The 17,051-nt window shown below is 46.5% G+C and overlaps 2 protein-coding genes across 3 annotated transcripts in view; both read right to left on the bottom strand.

Annotated features, from left to right (window-relative positions):
- The window catches only part of NHSL2 (NHS like 2), a 242,904-nt gene that overhangs the window by 95,816 nt on the left and 130,037 nt on the right, over positions 1-17,051 (bottom strand). The window lies entirely within an intron of this gene.
- On the bottom strand, positions 12,532-15,559 carry LOC101144988 (small ribosomal subunit protein eS26-like). The gene has a single exon (XM_019019547.2). It carries the CDS (start codon positions 12,958-12,960, stop codon positions 12,613-12,615), a length of 348 nt encoding a protein of 115 aa, XP_018875092.2. The 5' UTR covers positions 12,961-15,559; the 3' UTR covers positions 12,532-12,612.

The raw sequence follows: 17,051 nt of genomic DNA, 5'->3' as shown, positions 1-17,051 counted from the left end.
AGGGTTGAGGGAAAAAAGAAACAGAATATGATCTATGGATCAATACTATTTATGTAAATTAAAAGCACATAAACACAGAAAACACTATGTAATTTTCAAAGACATTTCCAACAGCATGTATCAAACCATTAAAGAGGAACTGGGAGTGGAGATTAGAGATGAAAGGAAAAATAAGATAAAAAAATTTAAGGACCTTGCATGGATAGATAATGGTGTGCACAACAGTATACTTAACTGTGCCCTTGAATGCAAACAAGGACAGAATGAATGGGAGGCAGAAAATAAAGTACCTTTTCAAGAGGCTTGATGGCAGAAAGAAAGGGGATTCCTAGAGAGAGAGGTTCACAGAGAGAAGTGGGCAGGGATGTCTGGCTTTGCCTTCTAGCAATCTACCCAACGTGCTCTAGCCTGGGTTCCCAATGGCCTCCTGGTGTCTGAAGTTCACAGAATCAGGCCCTGGTAGGGAAGGGCACTGAAGGACTCCACACTTGCTGGCTCCCAATTTCTCTGGGAAGTAAGAAATGATATCATCGTCTAAAAGTAGGAGATGGTAGGTAGTCCGGCCTCAAGAGCCAGGGAAGGCGTAAAGCAGCTGCCATAGAGACCAGACAAAAGTAAAAGTATTTGTAGGCAGCACTGATGGCTCAGCTGGAGATTGAGGGAAGTCTGGGATGGATGGGAGGGAAATTGAAGAATTGAATGCCTGGTGGCCTTGATTTTTCATTCATTTCTTCAGCCAGTCCATTAGTCAACAAATATAATATTTATTATCTATTACATACCAAGGTACTTGGGATACCAATAAGGAGTAAAACAGGCTTAGCTTCCATCTTCATGGACATGCCAGTCTGTGTGTGAGTGTGTGTGTGTGTGTGTGTGTGTGTGTGCGCAGACGTTAAATAAGCACACAAATACATATATTATGAAGCAATAACAACTGCAATGAATAAAGGGTGCAGGGTGCTGAGAGAGTGTATTGGTGAGGCTTGATATAGTTTAGGAGGCCTGTTGGTAAATAGACACTTCCATCTTTGTTTTCAACAGCTGCATAATGCCCCACTATATGGATGCTCCATAGTTTACATAACCAGTCACCCACTGTAGGGAACATAGAATTTTCTCCCTTTCTCTTTACATCATAACCAATGTTTTGATGCACATCTTTGTACATGCATCTCTAGCACTCGTTTGATTATTCCCTTAGTATGCATTTCTAAGAGTAGAATTGCCACATCAAAGGATGTATACATTTTTAGGCCTTTTGAAACATATTGCCCAACTGTCCTGCAGAAAGGAGGTACTGATTTACATGGGAAAATGTCCGCTTTTAAAAAAAGGGTTAATGGTGGCCAAATCTAGGTGGTAACAATTCTGTAAAAAATTTTAAAGGCTGCATAGTATTCCATGGTTATTTACACTATTTTTTTCTATTTTGTCATTACAAAAAAGCAATTTACTTATTTAACAACAACAATAACAAAAGTGGAAAGCTTTTGATAAAAGAAACCACCTACCAAGGTTAGAATATGCTTTCATCTGTTCAAGTAATATGCTAGGTGATAGGACTAAAAAGGTGACATCTTTTTTAGAATCTCCAGTAAAAAAGTAGATTTTTGGTCTCAAGGTTTGGAACGTTTGCGTTTCTGTTAAGCAGTTGATTTGCTTTTATCTATGAATCTTATAACTGATCATACCTCCCTTTTTGTTATCTGCCATGAAAGGTTAAAGTCAAATTTGGGACCCACATTTATCAAGAGGGGACTTCCTGAAATTCACTTTCTATCACAACTTCTTCACAAGTTACCCTTGTTTTCTCTCTGCCTCATCTTCCTCCCTTACATCTAATTTAGGTTCTCTCCAACTATAGGATGTATCTTATAAGCCACCTTAAACCCTTTTTGGAATAAGTCAAGGTGGAAATAATTTTTTACAAAAATTAAGCTAAATGCTCAGATCTCCCTCCAACACAGTCCTCAAGAGGCATAGGCAAGACACAAACAGAAAGATGCCTCAAGAAAACAACAAAAACCTAATTGGAGGTCAATCGATTTCTGGGCTACATGCGTCAAAGCTGAGGTCTTCAGCTTCCAAACACGCAAAGTAATTTAGCGCTCGCGTTCCCATGGCAACCGTGCCAGTGATGGAGAAGACGCAGCAAGCCCGGCCTGGCGGTTGCTGGGGAACTCGGGCTGTTGGCCGCGTGACTTTGCTCAAGTCTGAGTGTTTAGATGCGCAGGGACTTTCCATTAACTGGGAGCTCTGGATTCGGACCTAACTGAAAATGTAGTTGCTGAGGAGAGGTGAAAAGTGTACACTGGAAATGGAGTGACATCTAGGTAGCCTCCACTACTTGAAGTTAGTTAGCACTTTCCTTTTTCTCTTTCTCTCCCCCCTTGCTAAAGAAGGGGGTTAGGAAGCGGGAGACGGGACAACAGGCAAAGGGATCCACCCCAAGCTGTCCTTTTACAAAGGGGCTGAAAGAGTGACGGGGGGGAAAGGGTGATCTCATTAGCATATTTAAAGCTCCAGCCTAATGACTGCTTTGTGCCTCAACTGAAGAAAAATTGTGCTAACTGCAGGGGGAGGGGCATCTTGGAGGCTAGAAAAGGGGAGCCCAAAAGAAATCAAATGGAGTGAGGTCGATGAATGTCATCCTCGCCACTTAGGGAGAATATAGATGAGTATTTGGTCTGGGAGGAGGCAAGACTTTCTAAGCATTAAAATCACATAGGAAAATGTCAACATATTTGGCAGCATCATTTAAAAAAATGTTAGCACAACAAACCAAAAATCAAAGAGAAAATAGTAAATTGGGAAAGAAAGAGATATTTGCAGCATAGGACAGAAAAGGGTTAATATCTTTACTATATAAAGAGCTTTAAGTAACAAACTCTTTACCAATAAGTAAACAGACACACATATTTTACCTTTCTAATCAAGAAAAAACCAACTCTATTTCAGAAGAGAGAGAAAGAGTCCAGAAGAGCATGTCATTCTCTGAAAGGGAAGCTATTAAGAATGACAGAATGCGGATCAGCTCAGACAACTGCTAAAGTGGCCCAGGGAAGAAAGAGTTTGAAAATGTTCTGCTTATTGCACTGGAGAGATGGGAGTGGGGATTGGGGGGTTTCCTAAAGCTTACTGCACCAATCAAAAAGCAATCATTTTGGAACAATCTGTCAAAATAGTACTGGAACCTGTCATTGACATATGCAAGCAGGAAGGCTCTACTTCCCACCCACACAGTGTAGACAGAGGAGTATGGCAGAGAAAGTGTTGCAGCATCTCCTTGGAAGAGAGGGCTATGGAGTATCCCTGGCACCTACAGCAGAGCTGGCCCAGAGTAAGCAGGTGTTCAGTGAGGCCTTGTTGAAGAGTTGTGAGGTTCTCTTCATGATGGCCAAGTCCTTAGGTGGAGTCCCTGGTTCCAAGCAGCCTTCAAGGAACTCACCCACTCTCTTTGAGACCCCACCAGGGGCCCGCTGTGAGTGTCTATCCCAAGCTCAGGTTCTGGGAAGGAGAAGCAGACTTATTCTGTGTTGCTGTAGATGGTAGGAGTATTAATTTCTTCCACAAACATTGCTTGAGGCCAATTATGTGCTGGGAATGAGATGGGGGTGGAGGAGTGGACCCCAAAATGAGGAGCGTATTACAAACAGTGCCCAGTCTATTGGGAGAGACAACATGTAACTTATGAAAGAAGCAGCTTTTGAGATGGGCTTTGAAGGTTGGGTAGGAGGTCAGTACGCAGAGATGTAGTCAGAGAGCATACAAGAATTGGAACTGAAGGCAAAGATGTGTGCATGGCGAGATGATCCCTCGGGCCCTTTTCTGTTCTGCCAGTCTACGATTCTGAACTTCAGCCTCATTCTCAGCAATAATATCTCTGTGAAATCATGGATTTCACAGGTATGCTGGTTATACTTTTCTCTCATATATAGAAAAATAAATATGCAAGCATTCAAGTAAAAAGAAAAGTTCATCTGTACCTCTTGAAGGCATTTCAATTAGTGTGGTGGAGTTTACACAGTTCTAGGAAACTGTGCCAGAGGTCATAAGGAGTTACGGAGCGTCCTGTCCCCAGAATGGAGAAGTTTGGAGGGGGAGAGAATGGAGACAGGCAAACTGGTCAGGCGACTGTCGCAAGAATCCAGTGAGAGGATGGGCCCCCTAACTTCTCAGAAGAAATGGCTGAGAAGCCTGGGGTGCGCGGGGTGAAGCAGCTGATGAGACCAGAGAGAAGGCTCCTAATTCCTGGTTTGCTGCACTCAAATCCTAATGAGGCAAGGCTCACATTCAATTCTGGTCATTATGTTCTTCTCAACATTGTTTTCCATTTCCCTTACCCAATTTAGGACGTATTGTTATGGCTGTTTAAATAAGGTGCCAATCCGACTGGGCAAGAGCAGGAAATGTTTCCACACAGGAAAGACTCTCACCAGATCCCTATTGCCTTTTGCAAATGGAAATCAAGCCTCCTTCTACAGAGGGCATGAGGGCTGAGTCACAGCTGCACCGTTAACATATTAGTAACACAGAAAATCCTCCTTTTCTGTTAGCAGCTTGGCCAGAGAGTGTCTACAGAGGGGCTGGGGGGAGCGGACGGTGAAGAAAGGGGTGGAGAGAGGGATGGCTCAGGAGAGGCCCCCACCTACCCTTTTCATTTGCAACCTGGAGGGGGTCTTCCCTTCCCAAACACAGGAAGATGACTCATTTAAAAACCACCAGGGTGGTCAGCCTAAGTTGGATAGACCAGGCGAGAGTGTCGTGTGCTCCTAGAGGAATGAGAGGGACATGGGGGAAGCTGGACTGGAAGAGGAAGGAATGGGGAGGACTCGAATGTAGCCAGGTCCTTACTCCATCTCCTCCCTCATCCCCAAGCCCATCTCTTTCAGTTGAGACCCTTTGCCTTGTTCCAGAAATCATGTGGCCTCCCAGGCAACTCCCAGGGCAGTTGGCCTGAAGGTCACAGGCTCCTGGCCTCTTGGCACCTCTGTGACTTATCTGAAACATGGTTCTCCTCCTTCAACTGTCCAAGACTTTTAATGCCCGACCTGCCATGCAAGCAAGCTCGCCCTGAGGCCCCTAGTTGGGGCCAGGCACTGGGGACAGAAACTAGGAATTGAGCATCCAGTCAGACAGGTGTGCCTCAGAGGACTGAGGAGGGCAACTTTCTCAGAGGATGATAACCACGCATGTCACCCTTCACCCCATCACATTGGAAGTGCCACAAAGCCAGGAGCCTCATCTGGCTCAGCCACCACTCAGCACCTAGTGCAGAGTAGGTATGTAATACACATTTGTTTAGTTTGTTGAAGGAATTCTAAGCAACAAAGGAAAACGAGATCCATTTTGGTTACACTTACTTTCCAAGCAAGAGTCAAGAGGCTTTATGTCTGATTTGTATAAGCTGCTGGGATAAATACTATAATAGAGAAATAAATGCTATATAAAGTACAGTGGGAGCCGAGAGGGGGACTCTGCCTGGAGTTATCTGGAGAGGCTTCCAAGAAAGCTGTCATTGAGGCAAGTTGTAAGAAATGAATGAGGTTTTCCTAGGTGGAAGTGAACACTGAGACTAGGTGTAGAGAATGGTGGCATGATCAGAGGTGTGCAGGCAACAGGTGGGGACATGTTGGAGAGAGACCCGCAAGTGGAAGAATCTGGAGGAACCAAAGACTTCCTGAGTGTGTGCTGAGGGCAGGCAGCAGGAGATGATGTTGGAAAGGTTGCCTGGATCCATCTGTGGAGGGCCTTAAATTCCGGCCAGAGGAGTAGATCGGGAACATGTTGTGGAGAAGGAAACCTTAAATAGGGTTGATCTGGCAGTGAGGTAGGAGAAGCAAGAGGAAGGAGGGGTGGATAGGAGATGATCACGTGGTATGACAGTGTCTAGGAAACTCGGTCACTGTGAGAACAGAGTGGGAGGGCCTAGGGTGAAATGTTGATGGGGCTGTAGAGAAACAGGTTCTCTCAGATATTTCTGGCAGAACTGTACATCGGTATAGCCATCTGAAAGAACGATTTTGCAATATCTACAGATACCCCTCAACCCAGCAATTTGACTTCTTTCTAGGTACATACAACTGAAAATTTCTATACATGCATGGGGAAATATCTACAAGAATGTTCATTGTAACATAGTTGGTAATGGTAAAAAATAGAAATAATCTAAGTGTCTATCAGTAGTGGATTAAGAAATCAATTTTATTATTCATCTGATGGTATACTATATAGCAGTTAACATGAACAAACTACATCTATGGGTGTAAAAGGGACAGATACCAAAAAACATAACACTGAGTGAAGAAAGCACATTTTAGAGTTACTTCATGTAGTATAATAGCACTTATGACAAATTTTAAAAGTGCAAAACCAAATAGTACATACCATTTATGGATGCATAAACATAGCCTGGATTTGCATCACAGCCCAGACAATAAAAAATAGGACTGAGGAGGAGAATGCAGGGACTTCGGTGGCATCTGTAACGTGGTTTTGGTTTGGTTTGGTTTTTGTTTTGTTTTTTTTTGATAGACGGAGTCTTGCTCTGTCACCCAGGCTGGAGTAGAGTGACACGACCTCAGCTCACTGCAATCTCTGCCTCCTGGGTTCAAGCAATTCTCTTGCCTCAGCCTCCTGAGTAGCTGGGATTACAGGCGTGTGACACCACACCTAACTTTTGTATTTTAGTAGAGACAGGTTTTCGCTATATTGGCCAGGCTGGTTTCAAACTCCTCACCTCAAGTGATCCACTCACCTCGGGCTCCCAAATTGCTGGGATTATAGGCATGAGCCACCAGGCCTGGCCTGCAATGTTTTCTTTTACTAGAAAAAGTTGCTGGCAAACATGACGCAAATGTTAACATTTGCTCATTTTGGGTGGTTCATATGCATGTTTATCATAGGCATTTGCTACATTATCTTCTGACATTTTTCCTTAGTGTTTTTTAAGCAAAAAAGAAAAAAGGAAAAAAGGGGAGGAATGAAAGAGACAGAGCCGGCCACTACCTCATCTAGCAAATAGAAGCCTACGGACACTTACTGAAGGACAACACAGCCACAATCAAGAAAAATAACAGGAAAAATGACCCCACAGCTCCTAATAAATGCTATATTTCAGAGCCTGGGTTCATTGCCACCCTTGCCCCTACCCGCCTTTGCTGGCTGTCAGTCAAAAAAACAATAAATAGTACACGAAAGTGGATCCAAGGTGGAGAACAATGATTCGGAACTCTTGCCAGACCCGGATGCAAAGGCACTTGGAGAGCAAAATTTACACATATGTTCCCCATGTGAGAAACAGTTCATCCCTGCAGGGTGTCTAAGTACCACGAGGCCTTCTGGAGGGAGAGAGAGGAGGAGGGTTTTCAGGGCATCAGACCAAGAGAGAAGAATGGTGAAATCGAAGGGAACATAACCTACCAAAACCAGAACTATAACTATAACTAGAAGCTAGTTGTAGCTAGAGGATTTATTTATGCTTGTTTTGTGAATTGTTGTGTCACCAAAGCCTTGAACAGTGTTTGATACATACTAGATGCTCAGTAAACATGTGTAAGTGAAAGGGAACAGTGAGTGACACGAGGTGGATGGGAGGATCCTTGAGCGTTCCCAGCTCTCCCTCATCTTGATTGCTTAAGTGACCAGATTTCAGGTGTGCCAAAGCAGGCACTCACAATGTTTTCTAGAGAATTTCTATCATTGCCTGAGGTAAGAACCGGGGGCCTGGATTGAGACACTGGCAGTAAAAGGGTGATGGAGTTATAGAGGAGTGAGGCTCCAGGAAGAATAAAGAGTCAGGAGGCTTAGGCAAGACATGCCCCTAAAACATGAAAATCTCACGAGTAGGAACAGGTATGAGGGGGTTTGGGGAAGCAAAATGGACACCAGAGAGAATAAAGAAGGGAATTGGGGGGAGTCTCACCCACTCCGGGCACTGCGAATTCATAAGGTGCCTCCTCCTGCTAGATGTACAGCTTGGAGAGCTGCAATGCCTTTGAGAGAATTAGGAAAAAGTGGCCCCAGGATATAGGTCTTGGCTATTGGATTGTCCCCACTCACTTGGGTGAGCTTGCGCAGGGCACAACCTGCAGAACCAAACACCGAGGCCCTGGCCCCCAGATCTACATTCTGGGCCACCAGGTTCTTTCTAGTCTCTCATCATTCTGCAGCCCCTCGCCACCTGCTGGGAGCACTCTGCTATCACTCTGGCTGCCATCCCTGCTTCATAGCCCCTGCCAGTCCACTTTGCCCTGGATCACAGCAGGGCCTTCCCTGGCAAGAAGCCAACAGACAGCAACCAGTTCTCAGGTGAATTTTGAATCCTCCTCCTCCTCCTCCCTTCCTCCTCCTCCTCCTCCTCCCTTCCTCCTCCTCCTCCTCCTCCCTTCCTCCTCCTCCTCCCCTCCTCCTCCTCCTCCCCTCCTCCTCCCCTCCTCCTCCTCCTCCTGCTCCTCTTCTTCTTCCTCTTCCTCTTCTTCTTCTTCTTCTTCTTCTTCTTCTTCTTCTTCTTCTTCTTCTTCTTCTTCTTCTTCTTCTTCTTCTTCTCCTCCTTCTTCCTCATTTTTACAGACAGGGACAAGCATAACTCACTATAACTTTGAACTCCTGGCCTCTAGAAATCCTCCTGTCTCAGCCTCCTGAGTAGCTGACATTACAGGCATGAGCCACTGTGCCTGGCCTTGAATATTATTCTGTGTGCAAAGACTCTGTGTTCTAATCAGGAACATTTCAACTGCTTCAGACAGGGAGGCACACGCTTTTCTACCTTCCTGAAACAGGTCGAGTAAAGTCCAAGAAGCCTGAAGCCAGAAACAAGCTGCTGCCCCGCCCTGGTGTTGCCTACAGGAAATATTGACAACATTTCTCCTGTCACCATGGAGGAGAAATGCCCTCTAACCCCAACTCCAGCATCCCAGAGAGAGTTTTTGAGTCTGCTGGGCTGGGACACATGCAAACAGTGGGGATAGAGCATCAGCACTCTCCTCAGGACCCCAGTGGCATTATGTCACCTTTTCTCAAGCAGGAGAATGCAGCCTCTTGAATTCCGAGAAAGTGGTGGCCGTTGGACAGGAGCTCTGTCACTTTTCCCCAAACAACAAAGTTATCTGCATCTTCCCCTTCGTGACAACATGTCCTTCAACTTTTCTAAAGGCTACCCCCACCCACACGCACTCTGGCTCCCATTCCTTCCTAATAACCACCTTTTCCTTGAACCCAAGTGTGGGAACCTCACTTAATCTCTCCATGCCTCCTCGGATGCATAGGAGAATTAGGAAAAAGCTTCCTCATCTTTATTAGGGGGAGAAAACAGTATCTACCTTATGGGGTTATTGTGAGGACTGAGTGAGTTAATCCAATAAATGTTTAGTGTAATGCCTGCCATATAGTAGGCACTCAAAATGTTGCTTTATTATTATTATTATTATTATTATTATCATGAGCGTGAAAGGCACAGTTAAGGTCAGTGAACTCTTAATGGCACTGAACCAGTGTGGACAGACAGGTCTGGGTTAGCTATCTGTGGAACCAAGGTTTGTCTCAGGATGGAGGCCCTACCAAGAAGGCTTCTGGCCACTGCCTGGCTGGCTCCTGGAGCCCTCAGAGTACATCCCTCTGCTTAGTGGAGTTGGCAACCCTTACCTCCTGACACTCTTGGCTTCCCATCTTGCCTCCTCTTTGCCCTATTTAGACTTGCTCCACTGATCTGAACTGACTGGGCAGTCTCAAAGGCTGCTAGCCCTAGGAGCTGGCCTTGGCACAATGCTGTACCATAGCATGAAGTCACCCTTCTCTATACCCAGCCCAGCACTCTGGGCCTCACAATGTTTGGGAGAAATCTCCTGATGGTTCTCATCAGGAAACACTTGCATATGGACTCCCTGGAACCCAATTTAGGGAGACAACTATTGAGCTAAAAATTTCACAGTCAGGACCAGTCTCAGTATAGGCAGATAGGATTTGGGGGAGCAAGAGAAAGATTCCAGAGTGTCTTCTCTGTCACCCAGTGGCTGTTGCCTAAACTTCCACTATTGGAAAGCTTCATTCCTGGGCCATAGCCATTGCTCCCTGTGAGAAGACAAAGTCCCTGAGAATGGGAACATAGTAAGTCAGCCTCCAATGTCGATGGCCTCCGTGGAACAGTTTACTGAGCAAAATCTGCAAAACTGGGAAACACAATAGGTACTAGCTCCCTTTTCCCTTGCCTCCTTGCCACAACAACCACTGAGAAATAAAAACTCAAACACAGGTAAGGAGAGCATGAGTGTGGAGACCCTTTGGGGAAAGCTGAGGGCACTAGGCTTCTAGGTATGGTTTCAGGATGGTGGCTGAAGAGGATGATGAAGTGAGATGTGTATGTTGTGGCCGGGGGTGGGGGTGCTGGGAGGGGAAATAAGGGTGCAACTATGTTTTAACTTCACCACCTTCAAGGTGAATGACAGCTATTGTGTGTGCTCATCACAGTGCATTTTGAGTTAAACAAACCTAAGTTTTAATTCCGGCTCTGCCACTTATTAGCTTTGTGACTTTGGAGATGTCACTTAACCTCTCTGAATCTCAGTCTTTCCATCTGCACAACTCTGTTGTTACTAATAACAATACCAAATTAATAATGTTGTTTGGGGGCTTAAATGAAAAAAGACTTACAAGAGAAACCAGCCCAGTGCAGCACAGCGGCAACTCATTTATCTGCTCCATCTGAATCTTGCTCTGGGCCAGCAAAAGGTGCTTTGCCAGCAATGTAAAGACACCGAGAACAAGAAACACATGGCAAAGGTGATCCCTGAAACCTTTCTCTGCAGTGTCCGTCCTTGAAATGTCCCCAGGGAAGAGAGCATAATCCTCAGTCTAGGACTTGGGAGCCAGAATCCAGATGGCATGGCCCATTTATCAGCACCACCAGACTCTCAACTTTAATAAGCCCTCTGCATTAGTAACCACAGGAAGAGGAGGAAATGGGCTAGATTCCTTAGCGATAATGAGCACTGCCGGCTCACTTTTATATTGGCAAAGTGCATCGTGATCACTGATTAGTTAGTTTGCTCTCATATCAGCCCTCAGGAGGTACAAGGAGTATTTTTCTCTTTGTTTTAAAGATGCAGGAACTGGGAAGCACAAGCTGTCTGCCACTTGCAGCCCTTGGCCTGGTCAATGCCTCTACTCAGTATATGGAGCTGCCTTATGGCTCTTAGAATTGTAGGGATGAATTTTAGAGTCTAGTGCCATTTAGTACTTTTCTGGGAAGACAGGTTGTCTGGTGTTGTCTAAGAGATTCTGTCCTTTACCTATCAGACGAGGTTGTGGGCCGGCCTAGGAGCAAAGAAACTCCAAACCTTAAAAGGTTAGAAATGCAGGACCTAGGGAATTCGGGGAAACAGACCAATGAAAGTGCTTAGCAACATCCCAGGACCAATGCGGGTGAGCCCCTCTGTTTCCATGAGACAGTCTTGATTTTCATTGGCCATGAACATGATACTGTCTCCCTGAATGGGGGTGAGGGAGTGGGGGTTGTCTGCAGCTCTGTTTAGGTGTTTATACCTGTCTATGAAGGGGGCTTAAGAAAACTGGGGGAGTTCCCATTTGGGCCCTTGGCACTGAGAAGTTCTCAGTCATATCAGAAAAATGAAAGCAGTTTGGCAGACTTTTACTGTTGCCATATCCCTGCACAAATGCAAATTGTGCGGGCCATAGGTATGCGGTCTGTACACAATACGAAAAGGCACACATGGTCATCTTAAAGCTCTGAGTGAATAAAAAGCTATTTATATGTCAGTCTCTGCCTGGCCCAGGCCTGTCTCTGTAAGCAGGGAAGGTCAAAGCCCTTCTTCCTGCTCAACTGGCCCTGCTCTGGAATCAGAGTGAATCCAGTCTGACCGGGGACTGGGGGGTTCCCTCCTCAGAAAGTGGTATAAGAGGGGGACTGCAAATAGTGTATGCTGCCCTGGGTGATGCCTCTGAGCCTGGAAGCAAGCTGAGCCACAGAGGCCATGGGGGCCTCCCACCTCCCACCACCCCTCCACCCCTGCCACGAGGGGCTGGTTTTCCTGACTGGCCACTGTGTGTCGGGCCAACATCCTTGGTTTCTCCAGCAACCCCACCACAAGGGACCTGGCACCTAGTCCTGAGCCTCAGCTGACAGCTGGGGAGCCACGCTGGTCTGTCTGGCTCCTGCCAGCCCCTCCTTCCCTCATTGCTGGGACTCTGCTAATCCCTCCCATTGTATGCCCAGGACTGCTATTTCACCCTGCTCCCCTGCACTCCCCAAGTACAGTCATCTGTAGCAGACCTGCCTTGAGTATTTCCCACACCCCTGTGACTCTTGACATTGTATTCAGACTGCTTCTCATGCCCTGACTTGGGCTGTTATGTGTGCTAGATGCTGGGAAGGCTGCTGGGTCTTAGTTGTCTCCTGCTCCTCTTCCCAGTGTCAGCTTGGACCCTGATGGCCAGATAGCTCCACGTGGGGGCTTCTAGCATGCTATGCAGCCGGCGCCACATCAGTTAGAAAATTACCTTGGGCCACTCCTCTTTTTTTTTTTTTTAAGTACAATTTCCATTTTATTTTTCTCCAGAGAATAGCCTGTCTTCAGTCTTTAAGAACTCAGCTCCTTACATGGGCTTTGGTGGGGGACATGGGGCAGCACCCGCAGGTCTAAATCGGGGCGGGGGTGTTCGGTCCTTGCGGGCTTCACGAGATCGATTCCTGACTACTTTGCTGTGAACTGCACAACTCACACAGTAATGTAGCTTCACATACAGCTTGGGAAACACATAGGCATCGAAGACGCTCGCTTCAGAAATGTCCCTGACTGCTGCAGCCTCCACTATGTTTCGAATGACGAATTTCTTAATGGCCTTGTCCTTGGGCACGCATCGGGCACAGTTAGTGCAGTGAATAGGCTGCACGTGGCCGCGGCCCTTTTTGGCACGACTGTTGTTCCTTCTTTTCTTTGTCATCTCGGAGGCATGGACCGGAGAGAGCGGGCCACTCTTCTTATGTAATCATTAGAGTTTGGGGGATCCCAAACCATCCAGGAATGTAGAGGAATGGGGGCCACCTGACAAGGATACTGGTTGATGCTCATGCTGAGGTGGTTGTAAGTTCTTGTTTAGGAGCAGGACCTTCCCTGCCACTTGATTAGGGGGAAGAATTCCAAAAATTGGGTGGAATCTGGATTCAGTCAGCTGCCCTAAATCTGGTTGTCTCAAGTGAGCCCCAAGCAAGCAAGAATCCAAAAAGCCACAATGTCCTCCACTGTAGCCATATTGGCCCTGAACATCTGCTTCCACTTCTTTAGGTTCCTGATTTGCACTCGCTTTGCCCACTGTGCCAGTAATCCTGCCTTGGGTTCTAGTCTGCTGGGCTTAACATTGACCTGTGTTTCCTCAGCTCCATCCTCTTCTCTCCCGTGACCACAGCACTGGCCATGTCCCTCTGAAAATAACTCCCCACCGTCCTCTCAACTAGCCTGGTAGCTTTCAGGACAGGGACCAAGCTTCATTTATTTCTGTATCCCCAATATAACACAGGGAGTGTATGACATAAAGGGGAGTCCAATAAATTTTGGCAGAACAAACCCACACCTTCATGTTCTCACGTAGGACTCAGCCGGTTTCCTCGTGGCTTGGTCAGTTTATTTAGTACTTGCAGAATCTCCACTCCTGTCTAAGAAATAGCCTACCTAAAACTTGAATTTCCAGTTGCCTGGAGAGGGGGAAAAACAAGGGCTCAGGAAAGTAGAACCCAGGTAAAATGGAGGGTAAATATTTGCCAGAATAATCAACATGTGTGGCTCAAGAGGGACAGGGACCACATCGGCCAAGAGGAGGTCTCAGAGTATTTTGATGCATGGCAGCCCCTAAGAAAAGGGTCTGTACTAAAGAAGCTGTTTCTGAGGGAGCAAAGTATCATGGAAAGAGTACGGGTTTGAGGCTAGAGTGCTTGGGGTCGAATCCCGGCTCAGCCATTTACTGTGTGGCTTCAGGCAATTTCCTAAGGAAACTTTTCATTACCTCTCTTTCCTTGTGTGTAAAATGGGGATGGTAACATTGTCTACCTCATGGAGTTAGTACAAAGATTAAAACAATATGTAGAAAGTACCTGGCAACACAGAACATTCTCAATAAGCAATATACATTAATATTAATAATATCATTAATAACATTTAGCATGTGATTGATACTGATGTCCAAAGTTTAACCTAGTTCAATTTGCAGAGACCTCAAGCAGTGTCTTCAGGGTGAAATTATGTGTGTGCATGGGTTATATTTTCTAGGAGTTTCATTTTAGGGTAGTAAAGGAAGTGGTAGTAAGTTGGCTATAGAAAGAGGTAGCAGGTCTGCAGGAGTTGAGACTCACAAAAGTCAGGAAACAGCGCATTGCAGCTGTGTGTGGCCATGCCCATCTTCCCCACATCAATTGTGAGAACCTCAGCGGCAGGACTGAGTCCCACTCCCCTCTCTCTTTGCCTCGCCACCCTACATACCTAGTCCAGGCCTGGCACAGAACAGATGTGTGGGGAGTGAGAGGGTAACCAAAAACTTCTGAACAGGAAAGCTACCTGACTTGGGTGTGGGAGAACCTTAAATTACATGTCTACACCTGGTTCATTCCTTCCTTCATTTATTTATTCAACAAAGCACCTACAATGCACCGGGCACACAATATAGGCCCACATCTTCCATCCAGGCCCAAGGCTCCTTGCTTACTCTACAAAGTCCTTGCAGCTTCTTTTTTTTTTTTTGGCTCAGGGACTGTCTTCTTGGCCAGACACTCTGCTTTTCAGCCTCTTCCCAAGAGTCTGCCTCTTAAATCCTCTGCCTCAAGCTCCTCCCATTACTGCTGACAATTAGGTGTGGTCCAGTTCTAACCCCCCTTCTAGCTCCAGGACACACCACCCTAGTCTAGCCCTTACACCCCAGGCAGCTACTGGCCTGAAAAAGAGTGGGGAGCTAGGACCAACTCACAAGCAAAGAAGACAGAGAACAACTGAGTCCTGTCTTCAGAGAGGAAGTGGACATGAGGCAGGGTAGGGCGTGAGGAAGCAGTGAGGCCAGGAACTTAGCTGGTGACTGGTTCATCCTAGACCCCGATGGGGGTGAACTGGGACTGCCAATCTCTCGCAGAGGTAGCACACCGGGCTACCGGCCACTGCAGAGCCACATTCACTCAGAGCCCAAAGAGCAGAGCTTCAGGTTTTTGTCTCAAAAACAAGTTCACTCTGCCTGACCCTGTGGTTTGAACACAATTCTAGATATTTTCCTGCTGAAATCACAGGGACTAGGGATTGAAGAGAGAGATCGGGATAGAAGAGTAGAACATCCGGGGGCAGGGCCTGAGAGGGTGGCTTCATCCATGATGCCTGCAAGGCCCTTGTCCCCAGACAAGGCCTCCAGACACTTCCAGTCTCCACTGTAGGCCAGTGTATTCCTGCTTTGCAGAGAGAAAGCACTTGGGATCTGTAGCAGCTGTTTCTGTCAGGGCTGGCAGACCTTGTAGAGAAGCCCAGACCTGAGGGTTGCGGGAAAACAGAAGGCTAGCAGCATCCAGCGTGGGTGGCTCCCGAGCGCACGACCTCACCTCACCGTTCTCATGTTCCTTTAGCTTTCATCCCACCCCAGCCATGGCCTGCAGAGAATTTATAGCTGGGGACCAGAATCCAATGAGTAAATGAGCCATACATAAAACATTTGGACCCAGAAAGGGAAAGAGGGACATGCCATGAAACCCTCCCCCGATTGTTTTCTTCTCCAATTTCTTAAACCTTATTTGTGCTGTCTTCTGTTCGAAAGCAGATTTTGAAAGTCAGGTGGCTGAACTTCTGCATCACCCAGGGTCTGGACTGTGTGCGGAGGAGAAGAGCAGGGTGCCTGGCCCTGGTTCCCTTCCCAGTTCCATTTCTTTCCAGCCCCCTCCACTCTCCTGAGGCTGCAGAGGAATGGCCGGCAGACATGTTTTGACGGTGTAGCTTACAAATGTGAAATCGTTGTCAATGTTGAAAAGCGACAATATTTTACATTTTAGAAATCTGGATTTCTGGCATCTCTTGTAAAACTGGAAAATGTAGCAACACTGGGCCAGTAATTCCATATGACAACTAGCAGCAGAGCTCAGCAGCAGCTGTTCCCTTAGACAGGGTGCAGACTCTCCAGTTTCCCACGGTCCACACACATCCCTATGGTACTCTGAGCACGGAGGGCCACTGATAATGTTCGTGTGGATCTTTGTATGTGACCTGCTTCACTCACTTATGTTAACTTCCTGGGCCCTCTTAGCCTTCAGCTGAGATCCCTGATTTATATCAGCTACTTACTGTTCCCAAAACAGACTTCCATATTCGCCTTTACGTGTGCAATGCCATCCTACAGCCTACCTAGAAAATATCTATCCATCCTTTAAGACCCAACTGAAACCTCCCTTCCCCTGGAAGCCTCCCTTAACTCATGCAAGCAAAGTTAGGGACTTCCTCCTCTGAATTCTCACTACATCTAGCCCAACGCTCTGTCATCATTTATCCACTGCATTATAATTATGTGTTTATATGTCTGTTTCTGCTTCTAAATTGTGTGTTTCTCAAGGGTAGGGGCTGGGCATTCCTCATCTTTGAATCTCCAGCTCCTAGCACAGGGCCTTTACACAGGGAACACTCGAATGCTTGTTGAGTAAGTGATACAATGACTGACTCAAGGGATGAACAGGGAGTTATAAAGCACTTTTCTTTTATGAGGGCCAGAAGCAAGTTGGGTGGCATCAGAGCATTTCTAATTTCCCCAAAGTGACAGCTCTGTGGAGTCAATCTCATTTGGCACTGAGTGCTTGGCACAGAGCCTGGCACACTGTACGTGCTCAGGGGATGCTCCTGGAATAAAATAACGAAGCTCATCTGACCATGGAGAGTGACACTTGAACTTCAGTTTGTGGTTGGAGTGCTCCAGGGACCACCCACATCACTCTCGTTTAGAATGTGGCCTCCAGCACATCCTAGCTCTGGGATCCAGGGCAAGTAACTTAACCTCTCTGAGGTTCAATGTCCAAACTTGAAAAAAAT

This window comes from Gorilla gorilla, chromosome X, assembly GCF_029281585.2.
Source record: "Gorilla gorilla gorilla isolate KB3781 chromosome X, NHGRI_mGorGor1-v2.1_pri, whole genome shotgun sequence".
Lineage (NCBI taxonomy): Eukaryota > Metazoa > Chordata > Mammalia > Primates > Hominidae > Gorilla > Gorilla gorilla.
This window is presented reverse-complemented; position numbering and strand designations above follow the sequence as displayed.